This window comes from Glandiceps talaboti, chromosome 15 (genome assembly GCF_964340395.1).
Source record: "Glandiceps talaboti chromosome 15, keGlaTala1.1, whole genome shotgun sequence".
Classification (NCBI taxonomy): Eukaryota; Metazoa; Hemichordata; class Enteropneusta; family Spengelidae; genus Glandiceps; species Glandiceps talaboti.
This window is the reverse complement of record NC_135563.1, coordinates 2,664,410-2,686,529: the sequence shown is the minus strand read 5'-3', so window position 1 is coordinate 2,686,529 and position 22,120 is coordinate 2,664,410. Positions and strand designations below refer to the sequence as shown.

The 22,120-nt window shown below is 35.5% G+C and overlaps 1 protein-coding gene across 1 annotated transcript; it reads left to right on the top strand.

Annotated features, from left to right (window-relative positions):
- The first annotated feature begins 1,317 nt into the window (after positions 1-1,317).
- Positions 1,318-2,232, top strand: LOC144446829 (transmembrane protein 45B-like). Its single transcript, XM_078136672.1, has one exon. It carries the CDS (start codon positions 1,318-1,320, stop codon positions 2,230-2,232), a length of 915 nt encoding a protein of 304 aa, XP_077992798.1.
- Positions 2,233-22,120: the final 19,888 nt, after the last annotated feature.

Below are 22,120 nucleotides of genomic sequence, written 5' to 3'. Positions count from 1 at the left end.
AAACTACGAGCGTTCCATTCGCAACTCGGCAACTTGGGAATGTGATGTCATGATGAGTCCGAGTCGTGTCGATGTCGTAATTTTTTACATCAAAATGTAGTAATACATGTAATGAACAAATAACAACTTTATGCTAACTTTACTACGATATTACGATAACTCAAATGTATGTATGTGTATGTGTATGTGTATGTGTATGTGTATGTGTATGTATCTAATTTATAACAACAGTATAATGCACTGGACTGGCGAAAGCTATGAACTTAACTTCCACAGTTTTCTAGATTCGACTTCATTGTGCTGCTTCACAAGCTTATACAATCATAACGTGCATATTAAAGTATCGAATGTTGTCATGAATTCCTAATAGTTACGGCGTCTACCCTGTGTATGGCCTTCTGTATAAACTGTACATGGTTAGTGGAGGTAAATGCCATGGAAATGGTAGTATCATCATTTGAAGTAAGGACATTGAAGTGCATGGCATGGATGGTGGGTGGTTGGGGTGAATGTATGTATGTATGTATGTATGTATGTATGTATGTATGTATGTATGCATGCATGTATGTATGTGTGTATGTGTGTATGTAGAAAGAAATGCATAAGGAACTTGTGAGACAGTTCGAATAAATAGATGTAAAATCCGACGTTTCGAATAAAAATTCTTTTTCAAGATATTGAAAGGCAAGACATATTAGGTAAACACCTGAATATATCTGAATGCATGTATGTATTGTTGAATTATACATCGTGTACTTGAAATCGACACACTGACTATTCCTTCTCATTTCAATATTTGCATATAGCGTAACGGGTCAGTTAAAGGACGAGAGTTGCATTTACGAGTATAAAACGTAGTCAGTCACCTTTCACCACATCTTTACCAGACTAATTATTTGCTTTATGGTGACCTAGATAGTAACAAGAGATTAGATGGGCGTGCTGTGTGTAGTTTGATCCCTCTTCAATATTATAATCAAATTGCTATTACTGCCGTATGAAATTGTAACGATTCCTTTTTTTAAACTTTGCCCTTTATGATTTTTCCTTCTTTTTCAATACTCTGTCATTATTGATAGATGGGTGAAATAGATGCCTAATAGATGGTAACATTAAAACAAAGTAAAAAGAGGACATAAAGAGGAGAGGAAAACACTTTATCAATACTTACTAGTACAAATTAATAAACCAGTTTTAAAAGTTAACGTATTAAACTCAACATGATATAGATCGGGATCCGTAAGTTGTGTAAATTAGTTAACACCAGGTAACAGTTTAATATACACTGTGTTGCTGTTAAGGTACAGTTTTATCGACATGGGCACGTTTATGGGCCACATCCATCCAGGCTTAGCCTTCCTTAGTATTGGACTTATGTGGACTTTAAAGTATTGCTATTTGTTGCAGAATGACAAATATAGAAAGAGGGCTCGACCACGTACAATTAAGCGTGGGCGCTTCATGAGGGTGCTGGAGAGGGTTCCATGGGAGGCGGTGATAAAAGTGTTTTATGGATCGGCTGCTGCTCTATCTGAATTGTTACACCCTCCCGTCGTCTATAACATTGTTCTATTCAAGGATGGCCAGCACCAGCATGCGAAAAACTGGCAACATCTGACTATGTACTCCTATTTTGCACTGAGTGGATTTGTGGATATTTTTAGCCAGAAATGTTTGTCTCGCCGTGCCGGCAAACTCGAGAGATTATTTCTGGCCCTCGCCTTTGGAATGGAGACATTTTTGTTGCTGAATCATCGCCATGGGAAAACGTTGTTCGAGAACAGTTGTCACATGATGGGTATTGTAGCCAGTGCAGGTTGCCTAGCAGCCAGTGCTGGCGAGATATGGCATCCCAATCAAACACTTTTACCGTTACTGCGTGCGGGTTTTACCAACTTACAAGGAACTTGGTTTTTTCACGTCGCCTTTCTGCTCTACAAGCCAGTATCTGGAATTCCGTGGGATAGGGACTCAAATATCAGCGCTATGTTCTCCACCATGGCATTCTGTTGGCATATGGCCCTTAACATTGTGTTGATTGGCATCATTTACGGAACAATGTACATCTTCCTGGGAAGAAGATGGCGTGCCATGAACGAAGATTGGTACCAAAGTAGCAGTCAGCTACAACTGATCAAATCACAAAATGAACTTAGAGACAACAACAATCAGGATTATGAAGATATGGTGGTAAATATTTCTGGTAATGAATTTGTATATTATAATACTTGATTTTCTTTCATTATAGTTGAGTAAGAATATTTGTCGGTAAAAAAAAACCCTGAATATTGCACAGTGTTAATGATTAAGGAGTGTATTTGACTCTCAAGATTAAATCTTTCGAAATCAAATATTTGTTTTTTGTTGATATCGGCACCACCTGGTACCGTAGTTTGCAAAAGTCAAATATGTGTTTGCATAGATGATATTGTATTTGAAGTAGTTAGATGTCCATGCTGGATAAAACTTAAATACTTCATGTTATCGCTATTACAGTGTAACACGACATGTTAACTTTCAGATTTTTATCTTTTGACTACATTTGTTTTGAAAATTGCATCAACGAAAGCTATGGATGATCATTTATTTCAGGTTATGTGTATGTATGTATGGACGATTGTAGATTCGTTTGAAAGGGAAAATTAATATTTATGGTGAATAAACCGATATTATGATTTTTATATGTCGAAATAAACTTGACAAGAGAGCTACTGTCCTTCTATTCACATAAAGCATAACATAACATAACATAACATAACATAACATAACATAACATGACATGACATGACATACCACAACACAACACAACACGACACGACACGACACGACACACCAAACCACAACACAATACAACACAACACACCACACCACGACACGACACGACACGACACGACACACCATACCATACCACAACACAACACACCACACCACACCACACCACACCACACCACACCACACCACACCATAACATAACATAACATAACATACAAGATACGTATTATTATTATTCTATTCTTCACTCAGGCTAACTATTGAGTTCTTATGAATAGTGGGTCAAGCTAACTAAGAATTTAGGTCACCCTAAACTCATCACGCCTAGTCCTGTCATCACAAATCTTTCAAATACTTGCGACGTTACTTTTCAAAGAGATACGATTACCAACTAAAGCGTTTCAAGCATAGTATCAGTTGTAATTTATTATAAATTTCGAAATGTGGTCATTTTAGCAAAATGTTGATATATTCATTTGTGATTATGAATTTATCAGTGACATTAATTTCCCTGTAAATGCTTTGAGATTATATTGAGATATGTTAAAGGGAGTACTTGTATTGTTAGAGCAGTGTATGGTGGGGTTGGAACGTTGTAATTTGATATTGTTAGAGCAGTGTATGGTGGGGTTGGAACGTCGTAATATGATATTGTTAGGGCAGTGTATGGTGGGGTTGGGACGTCGTAATATGATATTGTTAGGGCAGTGTATGGTGGGGTTGGGACGTCGTAATATAATATTGTTAGAGCAGTGTATGGTGGGGTTGGGACGTCGTAATATGATATTGTTAGGGCAGTGTATGGTGGGGTTGGGACGTCGTAATATAATATTGTTAGGGCAGTGTATGGTGGGGTTGGAACGTCGTAATATGATATTGTTAGAGCAGTGTATGGTGGGGTTGGGACGTCGTAATATAATATTGTTAGGGCAGTGTATGGTGGGGTTGGGACGTCGTAATATGATATTGTTAGGGCAGTGTATGGTGGGGTTGGGACGTCGTAATATAATTATTGTTAGAGCAGTGTATGGTGGGGTTGGGACGTCGTAATATGATATTGTTAGGGCAGTGTATGGTGGGGTTGGAACGTTGTAATATGATATTGTTAGAGCAGTGTATGGTGGGGTTGGGACGTCGTAATATGATATTGTTAGGGCAGTGTATGGTGGGGTTGGAACGTTGTAATATGATATTGTTAGGGCAGTGTATGGTGGGGTTGGGACGTCGTAATATAATATTGTTAGGGCAGTGTATGGTGGGGTTGGGACGTCGTAATATGATATTGTTAGAGCAGTGTATGGTGGGGTTGGGACGTCGTAATATGATATTGTTAGAGCAGTGTATGGTGGGGTTGGAACGTTGTAATATGATATTGTTAGAGCAGTGTATGGTGGGGTTGGGACGTCGTAATATGATATTGTTAGGGCAGTGTATGGTGGGGTTAGGACGTCGTAATATGATATTGTTAGAGCAGTGTATGGTGGGGTTGGAACGTTGTAATATAATATTGTTAGGGCAGTGTATGGTGGGGTTGGAACGTTGTAATATGATATTGTTAGAGCAGTGTATGGTGGGGTTGGAACGTCGTAATATGATATTGTTAGGGCAGTGTATGGTGGGGTTGGAACGTCGTAATATGATATTGTTAGAGCAGTGTATGGTGGGGTTGGAACGTCGTAATATGATATTGTTAGAGCAGTGTATGGTGGGGTTGGAACGTCGTAATATGATATTGTTAGGGCAGTGTATGGTGGGGTTGGGACGTCGTAATATAATATTGTTAGGGCAGTGTATGGTGGGGTTGGGAAATCGTAATATGATATTGTTAGAGCAGTGTATGGTGGGGTTAGGACGTCGTAATATGATATTGTTAGAGCAGTGTATGGTGGGGTTAGGACGTCGTAATATGATATTGTTAGAGCAGTGTATGGTGGGGTTGGGACGTCGTAATATGATATTGTTAGGGCAGTGTATGGTGGGGTTGGAACGTCGTAATATGATATTGTTAGGGCAGTGTATGGTGGGGTTAGGACGTCGTAATATGATATTGTTAGAGCAGTGTATGGTGGGGTTGGAACGTCGTAATATGATATTGTTAGGGCAGTGTATGGTGGGGTTGGGACGTCGTAATATGATATTGTTAGGGCAGTGTATGGTGGGGTTGGGACGTCGTAATATGATATTGTTAGGGCAGTGTATGGTGGGGTTGGAACGTCGTAATATGATATTGTTAGGGCAGTGTATGGTGGGGTTGAGATGTCGTAATTTGATATTGTTAGGGCAGTGTATGGTGGGGTTGGAACGTCGTAATATGATATTGTTAGAGCAGTGTATGGTGGGGTTGGAACGTCGTAATTTGATATTGTTAGGGCAGTGTATGGTGGGGTTGAGACGTCGTAATATGATCAATATTTAATTTCAATGTGGGAACACTTTTCACAGATTTCAGTAACTAAGTGTCTTTTAAGTCAAATAACAGCACTGTCAAGAAATATTTTAAGTTGAAATAATATCTGACTATATCTTTTTGTTTTGATCACACAGAACACAATGTCATGTAATGTATACTGCTAGATGGGTATGGGGTACGTACACTACAGTGTCATAATGATAGTTTACATTCAATTATTACTTAATGTCAAAGATTATAACACTAATTCTCAGTACAAAGTGTGAACTTCAGTGCAAAACATCAGTTTTCATTTGTATGACTAATAGACAACTGCATTTTAAACAAGATGGCAGTAGTATTGTGAGGGGTACAGACTCTACACTGGTGGTACGTACACTAAAATTGGCGTAATATTTTTTCCAGTGGGAAGCCCACTTTACTTCCATAGACTGTGACATCCCAGTATGTGCAATATATTGGTAGTGGGGGGGGGGGGGTACATGCAGTACAACATTTTTCGGAAAGTTTCCTTTTCCATGTCAGTGCATCCTGCTATTAGTATATCAGGTATGAATTTTATTCTTAATTGTGCTGAAGATTGTCAGATTTATTTAGTACAGTGTCACTTCTTATAAGGTTGCTGTAATTTTGCAAAAATCCTTAACAAGGAGTCATTTCGATAACCATGCAAATTTTCAACATCGGCATTTCTTCAGCATGTCAAGCACACACTTAAATAAACTTTAAAATAAATTTAAAGTGTACAGAACTTACAATATGATGTATTGGTCATACAGTGTATGAATGATGAGTAGTTAAAATTAGTGAAAATTAAAATAACCCTTCGTAACATGAAAAAATGGTGAAAATCACACCTTTAAAATATGTGTATTTCAAACATTTTTTATCCGATTCACTTCATTTTTTTTATTTTGCCGATTAACCTGTGATTATGCCACTCAAGTCATTGTTTTGTAAATGTTAAATTTCACATTTTAACTATGTGACCGTAACGGTGTTGGTGTTGGTTGTGTACGCTTGATTGTGATACAGTCGTAAACTCCTTGACTGTTTAATTATCACTGGTCGTAATGAGCACTCCGGTGACTCATCTGAGCGGAAAGATCCAGTAATAACTAAAGGGCGCCCTCATATTGAATCTGCGTCCAAGATTAATTACAGGATTAGCATGTGAAATATAAGATGGGTCCGTGTATATACCGTCCATTCGTTTTTCGTTTTTCTATTCCAAAAAAGAAAAACGAAAAACCAATGCCTGCTTCATTTTTTATGTCATCGATCGGAAAACGGAACAAGGAAAACAAATATTTTTTTCCATTGCCGTTTCATTTTAAAATACTAGTAATACAAAAACGAAAAACAACCCTGTTCCTCATTTTCGTTTTACGTTTAACACAACCCGTGTTCATTTTTTATTTTTCACTTTGACCTCCATGTTTGAAAAAGTAAAGAAATTATTGACTTTCAGCAAAGAAAGCTTTAGCTTGAACCGAACGACTTATTACAAGCGGTGAACCCACAGAAATTATGAACAGCTTCAACTTGCAGCAATGTCTATTTCTTGAGATATATATATATATATATATATATACATATATATATACATATATATATATACATATACATATACACACATATACATATATATATATACATATACACATATATACATATATATATACATATACTCATATATATACACATATATACACACATATACACATATATATTTATATATATATAGTTTTGGTAGTACTGGAACTCTTTCTTGGTTGTAACTCATCAGACAACCATTGTCTGATGATCGCACAATGCGTGAAACTCCGAGTTACAACCAAGAAAGAGTTCCAGTACTACCAAAACTATTGCGCTCTGCCACTGCGGTATAGAGCACTGTCTTAGCAGATTGATACTCACCGAAAGAGAGAGAGAGAGATATATATATATATATATATATATATATATATATATATATATATATATATATATATATATTTACCCTACAGTAAATATATAATCTACCAGATTTAAACTGAATGCGACACCATAGGTTCTGATTGCACTCATGGCTTCATACACAAACTTACACCAACAAGTTTACATTGCTTAGTCACGCTGCCACCAGGCTTTAATACCGCACATAGAGAGGTGTACAAAGACAAAAGTGATTACACATCAATTGTTGCTTCAACTGAGAGACAAAGCCAGCCCTTGCTTGGCCTCGCACAAAACCTGAGGTAAAAACCATTCTCTAGGGGAAGGTATAGCTCTAGAAAAGTGTAGGACCTACCAATGGCTTAAACCTGACAAAATACACACAAATAAAACATCTGCATGATCTGATACTCTCTACTTAAGTAGTTGTGAAAAGGGAGACTTGTGTACCTAGTTGTGAAAAAGAAGACTTGCCTAAAATTCAAACATAAAGCATCAAAAATTGAAAAGTCGATGGTCGTTCCTTGGCGACAGCACTTAGACTTTACAGCTCTCTACAAGAGCTCAACGTGCCACAAGAACATTAATCTGTCATAACGTTGTAACTTACATATTTAATTATTTGGTCCTACACATTGTTGGAATGCAAAATTCTGAGCTATAGCTATTACATATGATGTATCCCTTGGAAAAATAACTATATGAAACTATATGAACTTTGGTGCTTGCAGTTAATTATTGAAAAATCATTAATTATGCAAATTAACCATTACGATTATAAATTACATCAACAAGCTTTAAAGGACACATGACACACTTCTTTACCATCAATACATATACTAAATTATCTGAAATTTAAAGCGTGCATTCTAAAGATATTGCCTAATTATCAAAAATAATTATGCAAATTAAACTTCACAGAAAATGAATCAAACGTGTAATTTGTTATGGTAGATGTACCAAATTGAATGAAATCTGAAATTTGCATCCTTAAGATATAGCCTAATTACCAAAAATTGTTAATTATGTAAATTATTCATTAAAACTAAAAACTATCAACAGGCCTTGGATATATGTGCTTTGATACCACCTGCTGTAGCTCTGGAGACGGAGTAACTACTGCATAAATTATGCAAATATGCAGCTACTGGACACACATGACAGTCACAAACCATTAGCGGTCCAAGTGCAACAAACCCGCAGGCTTGCCTGGCGAAAACGGGTGTCATAAAAGTTGTTTGCATCTCTAAAGCTGTTTGTAGCGTTACTTATAATAGCCTAATAAATTGATAACAACTGATATAAGACGGAGATAAGGTTTGCCTCAATTGCAGTCCATGCAGACAGCCGAATAGAGGTTTTACAGCTGTTTACTTGTGTTATGTAACAGCCCATCATCACATGTGTAAATATTGGTACTCTTTGATAACAAGTCCACTTGCTTGGCTAATGGCTTGTCCCAGTAATGATATATTATGCTAATCACTATAGGTGCCCTCATACATGCCACTGGCCTAGGCTCATGCATAATTAATCAATATTTTCTAACTTAAATATTGACAACATTGGATGTTTACAAAAAGTTAAATATTTCTTGTGATGAGCTCATGGAAGATGTGTAGCAAGTGTCATTAGAATCAATGTAGTAGTTTTTGAGATAACATAACCTCCCTTTATGGGAGGTAAAAATTAATCATGAAAATAATGACATATGGTTGGGCATACTCAAAAAAACATTCGGAAAAAAAATCTTTATTCTAAAAAATTGAGTTGCCATGGAAACCAGGCTAAAATGTTTACAATAGAAAATAAGTGGGGAAATCACTTAAAAGGGTTTTAAAAAAATCTGCATACATACGAGATGACCATGTTTCACATCACATGACGTTATCTACTCAAATTTTGCTAAGTTACCATGGTAGCCAGTAGTCTAGTAACGCAATGCTGAAACCACTTTGGTTTGTTTGGCACAAAATTAACATTTATTCAAAGGTAATACAGGTATATAGTGCATAATCAGGAACAAATATGGATAATATAAATCGAAAATTATCAATATTGGCATAAAGTAACATATAGCTTTTCCCTTATAAAAGTAAAGTGTAACTGTTCCCCAATCAAAGTAAAGTACACCTGTTCCCTAAAGAGTATAACAGTTCCCCAAGCAAAGTAAAGTGTAAGTGTTCCCAAATCAAAGTAAAGTGTAACTGTTCCATAACACACACACACACACACACTTTGTCATCCTTATAGCACTACTGAACCTAGGAAGTTCAGTTGTTCTAAAAATCAGTGGTTGAGCAAACAATTCAGTGAACCAAACTAATAGGAAATAACAAATTCTTCACATGTTAAACCAAAATGACTGTTTTAGCAGTAGTTTTTGAGATATTGTGTCCACACAGACACACAAAAGCATAACATGACCTCCCCTTATGGGTGGTAAAAATCAATCGTGAAAATATTTAGAAAAATTACAATATATAAAAACTGTTACATAATTTTGTAAACTCAAAACATTCAGAAAAATCATTTTAAACATTGGGTTGCCATGGAAACTAGACAATGTTTATAAGGCGTAAAAAAAATAATTGTGTTGTTCCGATTACGTTCAACCTTAAATAGGTGAGGAAGGGTAGCTTTTTTATTTTATTTTATTATATTTTTTTTTCAATGTGCAAGTGTCTAGTTCAGGTTTTCCATTGTTTTCCAAATGGCCTCCATGTTGTTTATTTCTTCCTATCAGATGTACAGCCATTACAGATTGGAAGAAAAGTTTGATATTGTCTTTTTAGGTTGATGTCAGTTTCCACACCCACCCACTATTTCTTGCGAGACTTCACGATTTTCATGATTTTATTATTATTTCTCGCAAACGCGTAAAAAAAGTTTAGGGTCGGTGTGAAAAACCAGGTGGGGTCGGGTAACCGGAACAAAACTACTTTTTTTATTTGGCCTAATAGAAGATACATTGGAAAATCACTTAACAGTGATGATCCTATTTCACATCATATCACGCAATCTACTCAAATGTTGCGAAGTTACCATGGTAGCCACTGTAGTATAGCAAACCTCTGCTAAAATCACTTTGGTTTATTTGCCAGAATATTAACATTTATTCAAAGGTAATATATATAGAGCTCATTCAAAGTACATCAGCAAGAACAATTATGGATAATAAAAAAAATATTGAAAAATATGCCACAAAAGAACATATAACTTTCCCCTTAAAAAAGTAAAGTGTAACTGTTCCCCAATCAAAGTAAAGTGTAACTGTTCCCCAATCAAAATAACATACAACTATTCCCCAATCAAAGTAAAGTGTAACTGTTCCCCAATCAAAGTAAAGTGTAAATGTTCCCCAATCAAAGTAAAGTGTAACTGTTCCCCAATCAAAGTAAAGTGTAACTGTTCCCCAATCAAAGTAAAGTGTAACTACTCAGTAAAGTGTAATTGTTCCCCAATCAAAGTAAAGTGTAACTGTTCCCCAATCAAAGTAAAGTATAAATGTTCCCCAATCAAAGTAAAGTATAATTGTTCCCCAATTCAAAGTAAAGTGTAACTGTTCCCCAATCAAAGTAAAGTGTAACTGTTCCCCAATCAAAGTAAAGTGTAACTGTTCCCCAATCCAAGTAAAGTGTAATTGTTCCCCAATCAAAGTAAAGTGTAACTGTTCCCCAATCAAAGTAAAGTATAAATGTTCCCCAATCAAAGTAAAGTATAATTGTTCCCCAATTCAAAGTAAAGTGTAATTGTTCCCCAATCAAAGTAAAGTGTAATTGTTCCCCAATCAAAGTAAAGTGTAACTGTTCCCCAATCAAAGTAAAGTGTAATTGTTCCCCAATCAAAGTAAAGTGTAACTGATCCCCAATCAAAGTAAAGTAAAACTGTTCCCAAAAGTAAAGCATAACTTCACCAAGTAAAGTAAAGTGTAACTGTTCCCCAAAGTAAAGTGTAATTGTTCCCTAAACAAAGTAAAGTGTCACTGTTTCCTAATCAAACTAAAGTGTAACTGTTCCCTAAACAAAGCAAAGTGTAACTGATCCCCAATCAAAGTAAAGTGTAACTGTTCCCTAATCAAAGTAAAGTGTAACTGTTCCCTAAACAAAAGTAAAGTGTAACTGTTCCCTAAACAAACTAAAGTGTAACTGTTCCCCAATCAAAGTAAAGTTTAACTGTTCCCTAATCAAAGTAAAGTTTAACTGTTCCCTAAACAAAGTAAAGTGTAACTGTTCCCTAAACAAAAGTAAAGTGTAACTGTTCCCTAAACAAACTAAAGTGTTACTATTCCCTAAACAAAGTAAAGTGTAACTGTTTCCCAATCAAAGTAAAGTGTAACTGTTCCCTAAACAAAGTAAAGTGTAACTGTTCCCCAAGCAAAATAAAGTATATATGTTCCCCAATCAAAATGAAATCAAAGTAAAGTGTAACTCTTCCCTAAACAAAGTAAAGTGTAACTGTTCCCAAACCAGAGTAAAGTGTAACTGTTCCCCAATCAAAGTAAAGTGTAAGTGTTCACCAAAGTAAAGTGTAACTGTTCCCCAAGCAAAGTAAAGTGTAACTGTTCCCAAACCAGAGTAAAGTGTAACTGTTCATGTTCCCCAATCAAAGTAAAGTGTAACTGTTCCCTAAACAAAGTAAAGTGTAACTGTTCCCTAAACAAACTAAAGTGTAACTGTTCCCCAATCAAAGTAAAGTGTAACAGTTCCCTAATCAAAGTAAAGTGTAACTGTTCCCTAAACAAAGTAAAGTGTAACTGTTTCCCAATCGAAGTAAAGTGTCACTGTTCCCTTATCAAAGTAAAGTGTAACTGTTCCCTAAACAAAGTAAAGTGTAACTGTTCCCCAAACAAAGTAAAGTGTAACTGATCCCCAAATAAAGTAAAGTGTAACTATTCCCTAAACAAAGTAAAGTGCAACTATTCCCTAAACAAAGTGTAACTATTTCCCTGATCAAAGTAAAGTGTAATTGTTCCCTGATCAAAGTAAAGTGTCACTGTTTCCTAAGCAAAGTAAAGTGTAACTGTTCCCAAACCAGAGTAAAGTGCAACTGTTCCCCAATCAAAGTAAAGTGTAACTGTTCCCAAATCAAAGTAAAGTGTAACTGTTCCCTAAACAAAGTAAAGTGTCACTGTGCCCTTATCAAAGTAAAGTGTAACTGTTCCCAAACCAAAGTAAAGTGTAACTGTTCCCTAAACAAATTAAAGTGCATCTGATCCCCAATCAAAGTAAAGTTCAACTATTCCCTAAACAAAGTGTAACTATTTCCTAATCGAAGTAAAGTGTAATTGTTCCCTGATCAAAGTAAAGTGTAACTGTTCCCAAACCAGAGTAAAGTGCAACTGTTCCCAAATCAAAGTAAAGTGTAACTGTTCCAAAACCAGAGTAAAGTGTAACTGTTCCACAATCAAAGTACAATGTAACTGTTCCCTAAAGAAAGTAAAGTGTAACTGATCCCTAAACAAAGTAAAGTGTAACTTTTCCCCAATCAAAGTAAAGTGTAACTGTTCCCAAACCAGAGTAAAGTGCAACTGTTCCCCAATCAAAGTAAAGTGTAACTGTTCCCTAAACAAAGTAAAGTGTAACTCTTCCCTAAACAAAGTAAAGTGTAACTGATCCCCAATCAAAGTAAAGTGTAACTGTTCCAAAACCAGAGTAAAGTGTAACTGTTCCACAATCAAAGTACAATGTAACTGTTCCCTAAAGAAAGTAAAGTGTAACTGATCCCTAAACAAAGTAAAGTGTAACTTTTCCCCAATCAAAGTAAAGTGTAACTGTTCCACAATAAAAGTACAATGTAACTGATCCCTAAAGAAGTAAAGTGTAACTGTTCCTCAAAGTAAAGTATAATTGTTCCCCAGGCAAAGTAGGGTACAGCTGTTTTCCAAGCAAAGTAAAGTGTAATTGTTCCCGTATCTAAATGAAGGATGACTGTTCCTCAATCAAAGTACCATGTAAGAGTTCCTCAATCAAAGTAAAGTATAACTGTTCTCCTAGCCAAGTAGAGTGTAACTCTTCAGAAAAGAAAGTAAAGTGCAAATTTCCTCAATTAAAGTTAAGTGCAACTGATCCCCAAATCAAAAAGAAGGATAACTTCTCCAATCACAGTAAATCATGACTGTTCCCAAAGCAAAGTAAAGTGCAACTTTTCCCCAATCAAAAATGAAAGATAACTGCCCCTCAATCAAAGTGACATGTAACATTTCCCCATGCAAAGTAAAGTGTAATGGTTCCCCAATCAAATTGAAGTATAAAATGTTCCCAAATCAAAGTGAAGTATAACTGTTCCCAAAATAAAGTAAAGTTTAATAGTGTAACTGTTCAACAATCAAAGTAAAGTTTAAAAGTATAACTGTTCTCCAGTCAAAATAAAGTGTACCTGCTCCCCACACCAAGTAATGTATAAATGTTCCTTGATCAAAGAAAAGTATGTGTTCTTCAGTCAAGTTAAGTGTAACTATTGAAATGAAAGTACAGTGTAACTGTTCTCCTATAAAACTAAAAAGTATCACTAAGTATAGCTGTTCCACCTGTAAAAATAAAGTATACCTGCATCTGCCATGACAGTTGTTCCTCTATAAAAGAAAGTGAAGTTGTACCCTTAAAAAGTGAAGTATAACTGCCCCTATAACAGTAGTAAATCTGTTCCCTTATAGAAGTGATGTATAGCTGTTTCCCCAATAACAATATGTTCCAATCAAAGTAAAGTATAACTCACCCCCCTATAAATGTAGTATAGCCCATTCAATAGTAAATTATTGCTGTCCCCATAAAGTAGTGATAACTGTCTATTAAGTAATAAACTCCCCAAAAGTGTAGTATAACTGATCCCCCCAATAAAATTAGTATAGTTATTCCTCCATGAAAGTAAAATGTAGTCGACTCCTCATAAAAGTATAGTTGTATAGTTATTCCCCTCATGTAAGTAGGTGTTCCCTCAGACTTTTCCCCTATATCAATGTATAACTGTCCTAAACTGACATCAAAATATGAATTTAGGAAAGCGTTTAAAGAATATATTTCTGATGTGTAAATTTTCTGTTATGGTTCTTTGTCTTGTCATAATTAGTTCTGTGTCTGTGTTATGCTTATAATCTATATGTTTGTTTAATTAAGCCCGTAATGATAACTTACTATTTCCATTAGCAGTGGAGCCAAACTTGATTAGCGGAAAGCTATTTTTGGACTCCAAATTGCCATTTTGTTTCTAATTTTGTCTTATGTGGTCATTATTGACATGTACATATTGACTTTCAAATAAATGAATGAATGAAATAGAAGATGTATAGCTATTCTCTCCCCCCCCCCTTCCCCCATATAAATGTGGTATAACTATTCTGGTACCCATAGGGATGCTAAGCTATATCAAAGCTTTCAGTACAATTAAATATAGCATGATGATAACAAATGTGTATTAACAAAAATTATATTCCAAATATCACAATTATCTATAAAATGGTAGACCATGTTGCTTTTTTTCTTTGCGTAAGCTTAACAATCACGCAAATGTTGGTTTGTGTTAGTCATTACAGATATGGTTAGATATTAGTTTGGTTAATGGTTAATGGTTAGGGTTAGTGTTAGTTGCCTAGACTAGAGGTGATCAAAGCATACGCAAAGGGACTGGGCAACAGAGTCTACCAAATAAATACAATGAAGATTTGTATTGGTTAGGTATTCTTCAATTGTAATGAAATGATAATAATATTCAAATTCTTGATAATTACGTCTAGCAATTCATATTTTATATGCAAATGCTCAGCATATATTCTCCATAATCAAATGAGTGAGAAGGCATTTGTTTTAAAAGTAGTTTTAGAATATAACAAGATGGCACTAATTAAGCAACACTATCAAAATTGCTGTACTGAAATTGTCAGTTGATATAATTGTATCGTTTAAAGTTGTACATGCCATTTTTATGGTTGCTTGGGATTATATACATATTAGAATACCTAATTAATTCTTTATACCCCAACATCAATTGGTTAACATGTTGCTAGGAGTATGGTAGTTGTGGTAGCTATGTTTTTCTTGTCCCCATTTTGTAATATAGCCATTAACATGCACTTTAAGACTCATTGGACACCCCAATAAATACACTAATCTGTCAGCCATTTTATGGTGCAAGCCTCCTCTGAGATCACATTTTTCAAATAAATTTGCACATCATCTTTCATTGAACAGGTTATCATCTTTATCATACCAAATATCAACTAAGCTGTGTCTGGGGTTAACTAAGTCTTTTCTTACCGTATCAACATCTATGGCACAGTCACTTTTTGTTTAACAATTTTCATATAAGTAGACACCCTAGTAACACCTAAACAAATACATCATCTTAAGCAGTAGGTCCAGTGACTTCAAGCTTTAAGTTATTTTCACACCCACACCCACACCCACACCCACACACACACTACAGAACTTTATGAGTTCACGTAGGTCCTTCATCTTCAGGTCAAGTGCATGTAAAAGACAGTGGCCATGGCAGGGGATTAGGGCTTTAAGGAGCAGTGATTTTCACAAATTATAAAATTTCTCAGAATTTATAATCAATGATTCCCAAACACCTATGTTCCCTTTTGCATCATATACCAGGTAACCCACAAAATCTTCAAGCCAGTAAGGCTTTTAAAAAGAAATATCTAATATTGAAACCCCAGAAGGTGTAATCATTTTTCTTCTTTTCTTTGTCGAATACATGTTATTTGAGAAAGACACCTATACTTGAGGAAACTCAAGGGAAACAGTTTAACTATTCCTTTGGCTAAATTTAGTAATTATTTACTTATTATTGTTGATGATACTGTATTTGATTTTTGATAAACAATCCTGAGCTGGGTATGGATTTGTTGACAAATTATGAATACATGCTTCACATGAAAGTTGACAATATTAACAATAATTATGAATATAAGTTGTTCATTTTACAGCTTCCGGTTCTTACAAAGACTACCTCTATGTTCTACGTCACTCATTTAATACATGTTATTGTTAGCGCAAATGCTAAGTAGTATTCCATTTGACTTGGGAGATGTTAAAAACTGTTCATTCTTACCAAGACAAGCTGACCAACTCTGAAAGTAACTGGGAGACTTCTTCCTCTTCCTGTACAACATTAACACTGCGGTGGATTGCAAAGAGTGTTCTTGGTGATGTAACTGGTAGTCTTGACTTTTTATACCTCTTCCTACACAATCTTTACAACTTGCTGTGATGGATTGCGTTCTTGGTGATAAATATGGTACATTGTAGTCTTGACTTCTTTCTCCTTCTGTACAATATTTACTCTGCTGTGGACTGTGGACTGTGGACTGTGACATGTTCTTGGTGATGGACCCAAGTCTATGATTGTATTTCTGCAGCAACTTTAGCTAATATTGGGTATATGTATAGTTCACACTTGAGGTTCTCTGGTCAGAGGGATGCTGATGCCTACAATTCAAAAATTATTAACACCTACATATCAATGAACATTATTAAGACATAACAAGCCATTTACATAATGTACATAATGTGTTCATTAAGGAGGGACATGTCATGAGCAGAAGGGCAGTTTTGTGCAGCTATGTGCCATTGAGATGCATGACAAAAAAGTAATAGAGACCTCATGTTTTGTATGCATTTTTAATTTGAAGATTGGTTGGTCATTTGACAGCTCACTTTATTTTTCTTTGTATCTGTAAAGAATACTATCTGATAATCAAATCAAAATCAACCTTGGTAGAGGGCAAAACAGATGTTTCTAACAGAAGAAATGTGTTTTGACCAGTAAAACTAGACAAAGACTAGCACAAGTAAAGAAAGTAAGAAAGAGATGTATCAGAAAATAAGTAAAACACCAGCTCTAAATACCTTTTCATATAGTTTCCTACATATCTGAATCCTGCTGTTGGCCATTTTGATTTTGTTGTGTTGTCTGAGTAGAGAGAAAGATGAGCAATACATGTACATGCTAAAACAATACATTGATTCTAAACAATACCGGTACATTGACTATCTGCAGATTACCATTCTGTCATGGACATTAATATAGATCTTGTGAATGGTCACTGATTGATCATCCAATTTTTCTTCTAAATATCATGCTGCCCAGCTGGCGATTGACACAAGATGACCACTTTGCAAAGAGTGAAAACACTTCACCTTGCAGACAGCATTTTGCAACTCATGAACAAAGAATGTCACAGTGATTTGTGAATAAAAAACAATAGTCTACAGAGCAGTATGCAAATTATGATCAATACTTTGAGATTGATGATTAACTGTGTCTGGACAATGGGAAACAGTTAATGAAGTACTCACTTCAGTTCAAATGGAGCAACAAATGGATGGCTGCATAGCTAAACGAAACAAAGAAATGGCTACAAATGTTGCAAATCTATCCATACTCCATCCTTTGCATTGTGACCAGTACTTTTCCCTTTTCAGTGTAAAATCTAATTACATTGACAAAACATAAACATGAAATTGGCAAAAAAATATATGATGAAATAAATTTGAATTTCACTGATCATGGGGCATGTTATCTTGAGTGTGTCAGATGAAAGTTCATGCCATGAACATTGGGACAGATATATATAGGAAATATGACTTTATTGTTTCAATACATTGACAGTTGGCATTAATGACATATTGGAAAGAGATGACAATGTGACAACATCTTTCACACTGAATCATACACATCAATTCAGTTACCCCTTCCATAACTTCACCAGTATGGTTACCCCCTCAATTTGTATGGCCTGGCCTGACTGACAACATATCTGGATATCAAAGGCATCAGATTTTGATCAGTTTGAATAAACATTTTTCCATTGAAGATGGTAGAAGTGAACAGAAGAACCACACATCACAGAGGCCAGAAAAGAATATACAACTGTACATTTTGTGTTATCGGCGAGTTTGGATCAACCCATGGTGTACATAATCACAGCACCCTCTAATCCAATTCAATGCATCATTGATGTACAACAATATTTGTGACCCACAAAACCAACCAACAATCATGTGAACTTGACAAGGAAACAAACCAACCAACAAACTCAACAGACCAACCAACTTTAATACAAACAACTGTAAACAAGATAAATGACTTAATCAACAGACAACAAAACAACCTATATACTAAAATATCAACCAACCAACCACGTCAACCAACCAACTAACCAACAAACTAACCAACCGACCGATGACAAATCCAACTAATAAACAAAATAACCAACTCATCAACCAACCAACAATACAAACCACAGGTTGATGTGTTTATATAAACTGTGGGTCTGTCAGAACTTATTGATAAAACAGAATGTATTATATTTTCTTACTGGACTTCATGATGTTTGGTTCTTCTGTACACTTGCATCAAAAAAGGTTTACCCAAAGTGATCAACATCTGATGCATTAAATAATATATGTTGCCATTCAGGCGGTGCCATAAAGACTGAGAGTTTGACCATACTGGTGAAGTTGTGGAAGGTGTTTGAAGTGCTGTGCACGATTCAGTGTGAAAGGGTTGATCATATATGTCTTCTTATTCCGATATGTCTTCTACGGCAACTATCAATGTATTGCCCCAATAATGCCCTACATCCAATGTATATCTGTCTCTATGTTCATACCATTACCTTTCATCTGACACACTCAAAGTAATATGCTACATGACTGGTGAAATTCATTTTCAGTTCGAGTCTTTCTAGCCAATTGCATGTTCATTTGTTCTCAATGGAATTCAATTTTACAAGGAGAGGTAAATGTATCGGTCAAAATGCAAAGGACAGAGGATGGATAAATCTACCACGTTTGTGGAAATTTATTTGATTCTTTTATTGCAAGCAGCAATCCAGGCATTGCACCATGCAGACAGACCTGAATAATAATTATATAATATGCACATCCAAATATGAAATTTAAACATTCTCTTTTGTTTTTTAGTTTTCATAGATTTGGACATATTTGCTTGTGTTCCACTGTGTATGCTTTTAGCAAATTAATGCAACAGAATTCGAAAAATACTTTACAACTTAAGAGCTAGCTGTCAACTTAAATATTTAAACTTGAAAGTTGCTAGTATCTGACCTGAATAGAAAGTCACAGTTGAGACATAACTCCAGTTGACAAACAAATTACATGCACATATCAATCAGTTAATTAACATCTAGTGCAATCTGACTAGAGCAAAGATATAACGGTTGAGAATTTCAAATGTAACAATTATCAGAACTTATCTCTGGTTGTCTAAGATCTTAATCAGCTTTCAGGTTGTTATTGATTTTGTGAAAGATGTTTGATATTTCTTGATTGATTTTCATTCACTTATGTATCCATATCCTTTTACCTGAAAGGACAAACAAATTAAAAGATTAACATTAAAAGTGGAACATGGAATCAATGACAAATTCTTATATATATGGGCTTTTGCATTCTTAAATCCTTCAAAAAATGTTTCTTGATGAAGAATAATATGCAGTGTGGAGTGATTTGAGTCAGACATTTCTCAAAGTCTTGCTTGTCTGTGTACTCATGATGATCAGATATACATATATCTGCCTCACAGTAATTCTTTGTGACAGGATGACCAGCTATCATCAATAGTAGATAAGCTATATGCAAGTTGGTCTTTTGCAGTCAAGTGAACAAATCTTCAGCCAGCTTATCACATGAGAAAAGACTGATCAGTCTTTCATTATTCAATCTCATTAAAATCCTATGTAGTGGGTGGCTATTTGTTCAACTGCTATATTACTTCGGCTTTTGGTTGTGTTGTATATGCTTGGTTTACCCCCTTCACAATTAGACAATACAACGAGTCAAAAGTAAAATGTGACCCTCTCCTTATCTCATTTTCAAAATATGGCCCTCCCCAAGAACCAACTTGTAAAGCAGTTAGTAACCCCCCCCCCCCATTTTCCCACCCCTTTCCTTATAATTATTGATGTCTCTCTTACCATGATTGTTTGAATGTGATACAACAATGCTTTACATAAGTGATGAATAAAATGGTACTGTAGCATTACACTTGTTTTAGGCACTACCACTCACTACTAGTTATATATATAACGAATTACAAGCTAGGGAAGGGACTGCACTGTGTACATGTATTATGTCCCCATAAATGAGTTTTGTGTTTCCCCCCTAACAAAGTATAATCTTACCTAAGGTAATCAATGTTAAGTAGGTACAATGGAGATAGTATCTTCCTCCTGATATTCCTATCAAGTACAGCTACAAATCCTAACTTGTAGGTGGTTGTAGTCAAGATGTGCTTGTAGCTCAGTATCCGGGTGTGTTCTGCTTTGTTGACATTGTTGCAGCTCCATCATTGGTCCTCGTTGAGGGTGTCTGTCATGTGTCAGTCACCTGACAACACTTCTCCCTGTTCTATAAAAAATGAGTCAAGTGAGAGGTAATGCATTTCTTCTAATTACAACCATACATTTTTTATGAGGGCAAGTTAATAGCATGTCTATCTATAGTGATTGATTTGTGAGAGGTCAAGGGGCAGGGTGCAAAAATATATACCAGAGGGCAAACCACCAAGGTAGGCTACACCTTCTGTTACTTGAAACAAGGGTAGTTGGTAGTAAATATACATTTTGATAAATTCTGGGACAGTGGGATGGGCAGAATAATTTGAAAAACCACCAAAGTTGGTTTAATACTCCCTACATATTTCCAAACAGGGGGTGTTTGTTCAACATAGCCATTTTGGGGAAAGTCTTAGTTATCTCATCTCTAAATTTACCTTTTAGCTGTAAATGAGTGAAAGGGCCATCAACCTGCTTGTTTTCAACTAACTAAGAAGAAAGTTAACTAAAGTAGTAAAAAGCTAACTTAACTAGTAACAAGCTCACAAAACTAGGAACAAGGTTAGATAAAAATTGCACTGGCACTGAACGATGGGGTCAATGCATATGACAGGGAAGGTGGCTTGTTTATACCACACTACGACAAAATTTTGAAAACTTCAATGAATGTGTAATAAGTTTTGATTGAGAGCATAGTGAAACTTAAATGTACCTACTCTCAGTGGGGGTGGGGGTGAATTTGAATTGAAGAAATTTACTAAACTATCTTTTGAGAAGAGAAAATATTTTCATTTAGGGCAGGGAGTTGAGGAAGTATACTATAAAGGGCTGTTGTGTCGCTATAGATCCATGCCAGGGGTAATAATTATAAAGCGCTTTGAACACAAAGTGGGAAAGTGCTATATAAAAACTAACATTATTATTATTATTATATATAGTTACAACTAGGGACTGAGTAATTAATTTATTCAGCGCTGTGCTAATTCATTCAAAGAATCTTTTGCACTAAACAAAGGAAACTTCTGAATTTGTTTTAACACAGTCAAAATTACTTTAATATTGCTGTAACTGCAGGAAATACCAATAAATAAAGTTTAACGTTTAATTAAACCATAGACAGTGGAGGGGAGATTAAACGGGTGACAGGAAGAATTTAGCCAGTTGGCGTAGGAAGCAAGGATCGATAACTTCCGCACTCAACACCTTGAATGTGGAATTTGGGTCATGCCACATGGGCGGGAAATTTTAAAGATGGAGGAGGCACCTGCTCAGTGAAAACCGTGAATTTTTTTCCAAACCTGATAGTTTGGACGGGGATTTTTTATTCGAAATAAGTGAGGAGTTTGTTGAAATTTTGTAGAAATTCGTAGAGCTAATAGTAAAACTAATTGTAATTATGGCCATGTAATGGGCTAACACTAATCGTAATTAGCACGAAATTCCAGTAGCATTCGGTCGTCTACCAACCACGCTACCAAAATTACAGAATTTTTCAGTGAAACACTTTTCCTAAACAACGAAAGTAGTCTTACTTAAGGTACTCGCTGTTAGCATGGTTAGGTAGGTACAATCCAGATAATATCTTCGTCCAGATGTAGGGCTATGACTCTGTGACCGGGGTCACTAAATAACTGCGGCAAAGAGACACGTTTCACTCAATCTCCAACAAGACTTTATTCACACTCACGTGTAGA